This window comes from Mus pahari, chromosome 1 (assembly GCF_900095145.1).
Source record: "Mus pahari chromosome 1, PAHARI_EIJ_v1.1, whole genome shotgun sequence".
NCBI lineage: Eukaryota > Metazoa > Chordata > Mammalia > Rodentia > Muridae > Mus > Mus pahari.
In genome coordinates this window covers 68,918,088-68,928,831 of record NC_034590.1, presented here as the reverse complement: position 1 = coordinate 68,928,831, position 10,744 = coordinate 68,918,088, and the positions used below count along the sequence as shown (strand labels likewise).

General features: G+C 53.1%; 1 protein-coding gene across 1 annotated transcript in view; it reads left to right on the top strand.

The window, feature by feature from the left end:
- Positions 1-10,744, top strand: part of Myo7a (myosin VIIA) — a 72,357-nt gene that overhangs the window by 5,251 nt on the left and 56,362 nt on the right. Inside the window, exon 3 of the mRNA XM_029535670.1 lies at positions 7,009-7,122. Within this exon, the coding sequence (XP_029391530.1) occupies positions 7,009-7,122 (114 nt within the window). The remainder of the gene's footprint in view (positions 1-7,008; positions 7,123-10,744) is intronic.

The window sequence follows — 10,744 nt, the reverse complement described above, 5'->3', positions numbered from 1 at the left end:
CCCTCCCCCCTTCTCCCCCTTCCCCTCCCTCTCCTCCTCCTTGAGTGCTTACTGCTCCTGCTGAGGTCTGAAATTTAGGTCCTAGCACCATGTCAGGTTGCTGGCTCACAGCAGCTAGGAGCTAGCTCCAGGGACCTCAACCTGTGCACTCACACATCTGTCGTACATTCACACAGACACACAAACACATACACATAAATTTTTAAAAAAAATCTTAAAAACATTGTTTAAAAACACTTAAAAGTTTTTTTTTCCTTTATGGTTTCTCTTAGGCTTACAACTAAGATCTTAAATATACAACAATATAAAAAACCAAAATAACTTCAATGGTGTATAAGAGACGTGCACCTCTAAAGATCTACAGTGTTTTCCATCTTCACAGCTTACAGCTTTACATACTGCGCATCAAACATATTAATACAGAGTTATAACTACTTTTTGCCTTTCCAGTCACAGGGCAGGAAGGGATAATCACACACCAAAGTACAATACTGCTCTGTAGACCAGGCTAACCTTGAACTTACAGAGAGCCACCTGCCTCTGCCTTCCACATGATTAAAGGTGTGTGCCACCACTGTCTGGCTTTTAAATATTTACTTAATTTAATTTTTTTATATATATATACAGACTCTTGCTATGTTGCTCAAGCCATCCTTGAGCTCACCGTGTAGCATAGGCTGGGTTCAAACTCCCAGTGCTCTTGCTTCTGCATCTGTGGTATTACAGGCCTGCATCATCGCACCTGTTTGTTTTGTTTTTTGTTTTTAACATTTGAAGAACACCCTCTTTCTGCCTTCAGCCCTCCTTGGTTTCAGAAGAGGAGTCAGCTGTGTGCAATAGTGAAGATTCTTAGTGTACAAGGAGTGGTCTCTCTCTCTCTCTCTCTCTCTCTCTCTCTCTCTCTCTCTCTCTCTCAGCTTCTGTCTCTATCTCACAAGGGGAGCTATTTTACTAGTGTCACCTGCAGAGACAACCTTCCAGTACCCTGCTGGGCCTCTCCAGGGAACCTCTCTCCAGCCACCAGATCCATTGTCTGCCCTCTCCCTGTCCGTTGCATATCTTTGTGCTATTCCTCCTGTCTAGAACACCTTTTCCCTCTCAGAGGCCTAAGAGTCTCTCACTTGTCAGCAGCCACCAAGCACACAGGATTTGTTCACAGCACGGATGGCTCCACAAACCCCTCTTCCCTGTTACCATCCTGCCAGATGCAGATGAGGAAACCTATGTACCCCAGGTAAAGGAGTTTGCCCAAAGAACACCGCCTGTGGCCAAGTGGGATTGAATCTAAACTGTCTGGCTCCAGAGTCCACGGAGCTGATACGAAGGCAGCACCGACCCTTATCTGGTGGCTCTCCCTTATCTGTGTCTCGTCCCACCAGGATGAGAACTCAAGGACATGGTGTGTTAATAGGACCCTCTGTGCCCTGCTCCACCCTTGGTTTTGTATGGACAGTTAGAAAATGCCCAGGGTCCACGTGGGTGTTTCCTGGGCAGGCAGGCACGAGGAGGCACTCTTATGAGAGCAGGGTGGGTCCCTGAGTATGCAAAGGGTTGGTGGCAGCAGGACGGGGCCACAGTAGGATGTGAGGTCCTGTGTCTCTGAGGCTCAGCCGGGGTTGTGTGAGTAGAAGGAGGTGCTGGCCTGGCCAGATAGCCCTGAGCAGCCTGTGCCTTCTGAGGGTCTCCATTCTCCCAAGGCCCTGCTCCCCGCTGGTGTTTTCTAAGGGAGCACTTGAGTTTCTTGGGTTCCAGACCAGAGGGTTGTGTGAGATGGATAAGAGAAGAAAAAGGAGAAAAGAGGTTGAGAGAGAGACAGACAAGCTGAGAGGGTGGGGCAGGAGGCTGGAGGGCATCATGGACCGACAGTGGCATCTGGCTCAGGGCTCTGCATCGACTGGGGCCTGGTACCTCATCTTGTTTAGATACCGGGACACAGGAGTGCTGCCAAGCTCCTACAAGGTAAGGCCAAGCCATCTTGGTGGCTGGAGGTCCTGGGGGAATCCAGGGAACCTCTGAGATACAAGACCACCCATAGTTGAGCCCAGGGCTTTGGGGAGGACACAAGCTCTTCAAGGTTCAGTTCCCCTGAAGATGCCTCCCTGGGAGATTGATTTTATTTATTTATTTATTTATTTATTTATTTATTTATTTAACCAGCTTTTACCAGCCCTCTGCGCTATCCCTCTGTCTGGAACAGCACAAAGATCTGCGAAGGACAGGGGGGAGAGCAGACCATGGATCTGGTGACTGGAGAGAGACCCCCCAGATTTTATTTTTATTTGATTTTATTTACCGGCTTCCAGTCCCCAGCCGGTTGCTGGGAACCACCTTCTCTGTAGCCCTAAAACTTTTCTAAGTTTACTCGAGCTCCCTCCCCTATAGCTGTCTGGCTTTTCCTCCTGTAGAAAACAGACTGATATTCTCCAACACTGCAGCCAAGATGAGGTTTCTGGAGCTCTTTCCTGGCTGCGATTCCAGAGAAGCACCCTGGGGATCTGGGGGTGTCAAGGTCCCTCAGTGGGAGGGGTCGCAGCACGCAGTGCCCCTTCCTCTCCAGGCCCACGGGGCGTCACCTAAGCCGCCGTTGCCATGGGCCCCTGGCAGATGGCCGGGTTTAGGGTTCCCAAGCGGGTGGCGCGCGGGATTAGGTGAATTAGGAGCCCGCTTCGCGTCCTGAGGCCACCAGACCCAGCGCACCATGGAGTCCCCCGGAAGCCCTGCTGACCCAGACGAGGCTCCGGCCTCGCCGCCTGGCAAGTGGGCTCTGGTGCGAAACTTGAACCAAACGCTCAAGACCTTCGCGGTCCTGCCGGTGAGCCCCGGGCCGGGAGGGGAAGGCTCACCTGCTTGAGCCTCAATTGCCCAAGTGGGATGCAGGAGCTAGAAGCGCACGAGAGACTGCAGCCCTAGGATCCTGCAGGGGACTAGGGACTTTGGTGTGAATTTGGCCGAAGGCACACCTCCCAGGGTCTGTAGGTTTTGCCATGTGGAAAACCAGGGATGCCATGGGGGAGGGGCAGACTAGCTGAACCAAGTTAAGGGTAGAATTCCCAGCTTTTCCTGGTGTCCAGCTCAGGGAACACCCTGAGGCACATAATGGAGCATCCTAGAGTCTCCCCCTCTCAACTAAGGCTAATAATTTGCCACCTTTCCTGCTTCTAGATGCCTATGGCAGTATATCAGTCACCTCCCGCCTATGAAATGGCGCTCTGTGGGTAGAAAGATGAATGAGGGGCCATGCTCTAATTGAGGCTCCTGTTGTTCCGCAGAGACCTAAGACCTGTCCCAGAGGAGAGGAGAGGCAGGAGGGGGCTGAGGACTGTCGATTGGTACTGATGTGATACTGACCCCCAAGCTTAGAATTAGGGCAGACAGCAGACACAGGTGGCATTTTTTCTGGGCCTCTGGTGTTCAGCCACACTGCCTCCTTCCCTTCCAAGATCGCTGAAAAGCGAGGTCTGAAGAGGTTGAGTGTTACAAATCACACGGCACCAGTGTCATAACTGAAACTGGAGCCCACATCTCTTGCCTACCGTGTCCACTGTGGCTAGACGCTAGCTAGCAGCTGGGGATTGGGAATATGCTTTGAGAACAGTAAGAAAGTCCCTGTGGCTGGGTCTGCAGAGCCGGTGGGGGCCTGGGCCTGGAAGACGCTAATCTCGGATTCATTTGACAGTGGAAAAGCTGTGAGTTGACCCAAGTTACACAACCCCCCCCCCCCCCCACACACACACCAAAGCCTCTGCCATGTCTCAAATGGGATCCTCCCTGCAAGGTGAGGTCCCTAGAGAGGTGCCTTTTCACGCATGTGTTTAGTTAATATGGTGGCCGAGTCTGGCCACAGAAAGTGGCCTCCTTCTTCCTTAGATCTGACAGCCTTGCCAGTGAACAGTCTGATGACAGAATGTGCCAAGTTCCCTTTGCTTCCTGGGTCTTAGTTTCCTCACCTATAAATTAGGGATTTCTGTGTCCTACCTGTCTTGGGATACAAGGGCCTTTTCTACCCAGAGCATCGTCCACCTCCTGGGGACAGCCTGAAGCTGGTAGAGTCTAGTCATTTCTGGTTGCTGTGTGTTATGAGCACCCCAGTTCCCCTCTCTGGGTCTCTCTTCCTGGCTCCCACAGGTCTCTTAATTTGGTTATCCTATGTTCTTTCTGTGGGATAAATCATCCCTGTGTGCCAGGCCCTGTGCTAGGCCAGGAGGCATCGGTGAGTTGGGGACCTGGCTCTCAGCTGTCCTCAGTCTAGGTCTGCAGTTTGTCTTTAGGGCTGATGGTCAGTCATTCAGCCAAGAGCCCCAGCCTGCCCTGCACAGGGATAAACCTCTGGACTGTGGGGAAGAGCCCCGGGGCTTGGGGTTTCTCAGGCTCTAGCTGGGTGACAGCAGGCTGTTTTAACCTCTGAGAAACAGGGGACTCTCTACATGAGGGTGTATGGTGCAAGCTAATGAAACAGGTATTTCAGAGGAACTTCTGGAAGGTTCTAGGACTTCCACAGAGCAGTCGCCTGGCACCTGGGTCAGCAGGCAGAAATCATTTTTATTTCTCCTTTCTCTTCCTCCCTTTGCCCCTCCCTCCCTCTCTCCCCCCTTCCTTTCTTCCTGCCTGTCTTTCTCCTTTGTGGCATTGGAGACAGAGCCTATCTATAGCCTTGTGTCCTAGGCAAGTTTTCTACCTCTGAACCACACCACTATTGGAAACTTCTGCCCCGTGCTCACTCTATCCAGACCCCCCTCGCTCTGCGATCCCTCGCACACTGTCACATGCCCGCGCTTACACTCACACCACACACATGATCACATCCACCCACACTCCCCTGCCTCCTTTTTCACTGAGGTCTTTTCTGAGCCAGGCTGGGCCTGGGTGAGAGGCCAGGCCCTGCCCTGCCTAAGACAGTGTGGTGCTAGGCTGTGAGATCAGCAGAGGACTCCCTTATCCACACAGCTGCCAGAGGGGAGTCAAAGTTAAACCTCAGGGACTGGGGGTGTAGCTTGGGGGGTCAGGTAAGAGTTTGTCTAGAATATATAAAGCTCTGGGCTCAATCTCGACTTTGTAAATCAGATATTGCACAGCATGCCTGTAATCTCAGCTCTCAAATGGAAGAGAGGTCATCCTTGACCAAATCTGTGGCTAGCCCGGGCTACATGAGACAGCGTCTCAAGAAAGAAAGCGATAATTGTGCCATTTCCTGGGCGTGGGTGGCGTCATATCCTACTTAGGAGAAAACCCAACCCCTATGTGGTTCACAGGGCCCAGTGGACCTGGTACCTGTTCCTGCCATGACTCATCTCAGGGCAGCCTGGCTTGCTGCTCCTGGGATGGACCTTCCCATGCTTCATCTGCAGAGGATGGGCACCCTGCACAGATATTTCACAGAGTACAAAATCAACGTTCCCCAGCAGGGCTGAGGAAGCTGAGGCCAGGGAAAAGTCACAGCTATGTGGCCGTGTGAATATGCACAGGTGACCTAGGTGCCGACTGTGTCTGTCAAGCAGTTGTGAGGGTTAAGTTGGAAGCAAAGGAGAGTCCCAGACTCCCAGTGGATGCCCAACGAACATGGACTCTCCCATCCTCTGGGACTGATCATTTTTCTTACTCCTCTGCAGTCCAGCAGGACCCGGGACTGACTAGCTTGTCTCTGGGGTGCCCTAACTCCCTTTCACATGGCATGGGCAAGCCAGGGCCCACTGTAGTGCTGATGGAGGGAGGGCAAGGAAACTGAGGTTCAGGGGTCAGTGAGCAGGGCTTGAGACCTGGCTCCTGACTCCAGGACTCAAGCTCTTCCCACCATGCCATGCCCATGGCTCTGTAATGAGGCAGTGTTCCAGGCTATTACATGGGCCACCTTCCTTGATATGGAAGTGTCTGCTTTTAGGATGCTAAGCTCTCCCACACTCCAGGAGAGCTTGGGAGCCCCTCCCAAAGGAACACATTTTTTATTATTAAGATTAGAATACAAGCAGATATTTTATTTCAAGACCACCAAGGACCTTTGTGTCCCAGACCCTATGCCCTCTGTCCTCATAGCTGTCCCCTTAATGTCCCCTCCTGCCTCAGGGCCCTTGCTCACACCATCCCTGCTGTCTTTCCTTGCCTGGCTGTTTTTTACCCTTCAGATCTCAGCACAGAGGTTTCCTCCATTGCATAGTTCATTGGTTGCCAACTTGGCGCATCATTCTCCTGCCATTGCCTGTCATTCTCTGTCACCTGGTTTCTCCCTCTGCCCTGCTCACCAGGGTCCACAGGGACCTGGGAAGAGCTTTGCTTGCTTGGTTGTCACTGGTCTAATTTCTTCAGCTGAAATGGAAATTCTATAATGGTCTCTGCTCCTTCTAAACCAAGCAAGGCTTTGTATTCAGTAGGTGTCCAGTACATGTTTGTTGACTAAATCAGGATGGAATAGAGTTGTTCTCAGTCCAGCTCTGGGTTTAATTCAGCTCCCTGAGCTAAGTGTCAGACTTTGTACCAGATGCTGCGGAGTAAGTGACAACGCCCCTCCCCCACCACCTTCGAGGTCTGGGCTCTCCTCACAAACAGGAGTTGGTGTGGCCTTGTACCCAGGCTCAGCAGAGAGCAGTGGGCCCACAGGAACTCCTTTGCTAGGGTGATTTGATGGAGCCTTCGATGTTTGCCACACCCTAGTGGGCACTGTGTCTTCCTTTAGGGCAGAAAGGACATGATTTGGTGTGCCTGCCTCAGTCTCTATCTAGTCTGTCAGGTGCCTGTGTGACCAGAAGCCATGGGCTGCACAGCCTCAGACAGGCCTGGGCTGAGGTTGCCCTCCTATGCTGTCGGCTGCTCCTCTTCCTGAGCCTCAACTCACCTGAAGGTGAGGGGACCTGGCTTACAGAAGAGGCACTGAGGACATGGTATGAGCCCCAGCCTAAGGCTGGCCACCACGAGACTTCCAGAAAGCACGGGTTTCCTCAGCCCTGTCTTCTGGCGTGGATTCCAAGCTGTGGTGGTAGTGGGAGAGAAGGGCTCAACTTCAGGATCTCCTGCCTACAGGGGGACTATGTATGGATGGACCTGAAGTCGGGCCAGGAGTTCGATGTGCCCATCGGGGCTGTGGTGAAGCTCTGCGACTCTGGGCAGATCCAAGTGGTGGATGATGAAGACAACGTGAGTAACCATCTTTCCTCCAATCCTACCTGGGAAGGCTACAATGACAGGTGTCTAGAGTAGGAAGTGACCAGGAAGTGTCCAACACACACACACACACACACACACACACACACACACACATACACACTCGCGCACACATGCACGCACACGCACGCACGCACGCACGTGCACCAACCACATCCCTGCCACGCACACAATCCTCCCTCCTCTTATCCTGCAAGAGAGACTCCCTTTTGCTTTCTGTTTTCACATTTCCAAAACCTTCAGGCCATTCTGGGGCATAGGGATGAGGGCTGTGTATGCTATGTTGGGGAAGCTCGTTGGCATGGCTCAGTAGAGCTTTGGAGTCAGGCTCCTTCCTTTCAAGTTTCTGTTTCCTTTAATGAGACTCCCATGTGAGCCAACATGTGCTGGGCACCTCAGTTCAGTTGGTGTCTGTCTAGGCATACTGGGCTTAGCCCTATTGGCTCGTGGAATTTATCATCCACATAGCCCTCGGGCAATCAGTCTCATGGAAAGGGACCCAGAAGTGCAAGCTTGGTAGATCATAATGAGCTTTGAGGAAAGGGGGCAAAGGTCAAAGGAAGGGGTGTGTCACTAGGGAGGCAGGCGGTCTGTGAGGGCCTGGAGGGGAGCCATGGGGACTCAAGCCTAAGTTCACAGCATGTGTGTGTGCCTTTGCATGTGGGTGTTATGTGCCTGAGTGTGAATGTGTGTATGCATGTGTGCACATGTGTGTCTCTGTGTGAACTCACGTGGGTGGGCACTAGGGACACAGATGCACTGCAGAGCACAGGAATGTAGTATAGTAGAGACATAAAAGACCCAGGAAGCTTCTATTTGCCATAATCAGGATTGTGACCAATGCTGTGCCTGGCTCTGGGGACAGCCTAGCCTGCATTCCTGCCTTAGTCTCCTGGTCTGGAGAAAGCCAAGAGGGAATAGAGAGTACAGGTCCTGTTGGGACAAAGGAGACAGGCACAGGAGCTGTGGGCCTCGGGGAGGGAATCACTGATATTCCTAGGGGCCCCTCAGGACTCTTGACCTAACTTCTGTCTGGATTCTCAAGGCATCTGTGAAAGTCGGGGCAGACAATAACCGTGACCCCATAGGGTTCATGTGACTCACAAAGCTCACAACCAATGGTGCTGGAATTAGAATTTAGGATGGCTACTTCTGCGTGTATTCTTGTCTCCAGCATCTCAGCGGCGGCTCCAGGACTCAGGTTGTAGGAGAAAGGCTTGGCCCTGGGCTTGAGGCCAGATGCCCCTCCCTTCCTTCTGAGGCTCTACTTCTCCATGCAGGGAAGCCGCTGTGCGCCCTAGTCATGAGTCCTGAGTCAGGGAGAGCTGTTGTGCAGGGCGGGCCGGCAGCCGACGGGCTGGCTGGCTGGTGAAGCTCCCTAGCTCTGAGGATGGGGAGCAGGGACTCTACCTGAGGGGTACAGTTTCACCTGGATCAGGTTGCATGTCAGATGGTATCCTGTAACTCTGTGTCACTGGATCCTGAAGGTCCCCTCCCATGCTGCACACCCCTCCACCAAAGCCCCAAGAGTGGGGGCTGCTGGGGGTGAGGCGAGGCCGGCTAGGAACGTAGGATGCGTACAATTAGGGAAGCTGAGGCCCTGGGACCCTCTTTCCTATTTCCACTCCAGGCCATGGTCCTCCACCTCTGTCCTTTCACTGACACGGTGGCCTGAGAGTAGGGACCTGGGCAGTCACATCTGCAGGGCCAAGGAAGCTCTGGTCTTCCCGCCTTTGCAAAAAAAAAAAAAACGCACTTCTGTGCCTGCCAGGAGATCCCACCTCCCTCCGCAGAGCGCCCCGTCCTCTTTCCCAGATGTCCCCCCACCCCCACCCGGTCTTCAGAATTGTCTGTGGTATTTCTATGTACCTTGCTGTCTCTCCCTCTTTCCCTACCTCCTTTTCTCTGTCTTTCTTCTGAATCTCTGCCTTTTTTTGTCTCTGTCAGTCTTCAGACACTTCCTGCCTTTTTCTCTGTCTCTGTCACTCTGTCCTTCAGAACCAATGCTCCCCTACTGGGCTTGCTACATTTTAGCCTCTGCTGAGGGCCCTGGACCTTGACCAGAGAGCTGCTTCCCTCAGCAGGGCATCCTCCCACACAGGAGGTGGAGCTGTTCGGCTGCACTTCTTAACCTGGCCAGTCATTTTACGTCGAGTCTGACTGCCACTGTGAAACCAGGTCCCACTTCCCCGCTGTGTGTCCTGAAGAGAACCCTCGTGGTCTTTGTAATCTGGTGGCTCAGGGTGTCCAACCCATACCTGGCTGAGTGTTTCCCAGGCCCCAGTGACCTGCACACCTGACAGGATTCTCCAGAGGAGATAACGTTCCCCTTCCTGTCTCCGGGATGGAAGCACTATTATCTTTGCTGTTTGTGGACTAGGCCCGAGCGGCCCAGGGAGGAGGTGTGAGGAGCCAGGTGTAAACTGCTTGGCCTCTGTCCTGTCTCCCCTCCCCCAGCTCCACAGAATTCACCAGCCAGGCCTGGGAAAGACACCCTGGTGGGGCCGGATTCCCACTGCAACTGCCCCTGCCAACCCCTTACACCCCGTGCCCCCAACCCCCTGGAAGGGCTGTTTTTGCTGGTCCCTCAGCCTGGCCTTCATTCTTCACGTCTTATAGAAACTTTCTCTTCATTCAGGTCTCAGCTTAAATGCTCCCTCCTTGGAGCGACGGTCCTCAGTATCTGCCCACAGTCGCTCTGTTGAGCTAACTGACCCATTTTGGAAGGAATTATGGATCAGAGGGTGGGGCAAAAGGCAGTAAAGAGCTGCCCAGAGGCCTGTCCTCTGGTCCCATGCAGGGGCCAGGGAGAGGCAAAGAGAATTTTCCAAATGGATCAGCTTTTATCAGAGCATTTGGGAGAGAGGAATGTTCCACGTGGCGCTGGAAGTACAGACAGGTCCTTGACGTCACTGCTGGGCCCCTGGCGCATTGCTGGGTGAGGGCCTGGAGTGGATTAAGTTTTCCTGCTGGAGTGCCGTGGAGTGCTAGGGAAGCTGGAGCAGGGCTCTGGCTGGCCCTGTCCTGACCCTGCTGAGCAGGGGCTGAGCTGAGGCCGGAGGAGAGGAAAGGTGTGGACCAGTGTGTGGCTGTCATGGCGGCAGCCATGAGAGAGTGGGATGGTCAAAGTCTCGTGACCAGATCTGTCAGGGGCAGCCTGGGACGGAAGCTAGATTCCTCCCAGGGACTCCCGTTGGAGCTGGTGACATCTAAGAACAGCTAGAGGAGATACAAGTTTGCAGGGTCTTGACAGGTGTGTTACATCTGTTAGCAGACCTATGGGTTTGGGAGGCTAGAGCAGAGAGGTTCCCTCTATCGGCAGAAACCATGTTTATTTCTGGCTCAAGGTGAGGGAAAGAGCGTGTGGGTGGGCTGGGGTCAAACCTGGGACCACAGGTCAGAGTCTGGTGATGTGAAAAGGCTCTTGACCCCAGCAATCCCAGGAAATTGAGGCTCTGTTCTCCAGAGGGAAGAATTCAAGACCTTCATAGATGCCCTCGTCTGACATCTGGTGGCTGCAGAGATTACTGCAGGAAAGAGAAGCGCAAAGGCGTGTGTGTGTGTGTGTGTGTGTGTGTGTGTGTGTGTGTGTGTG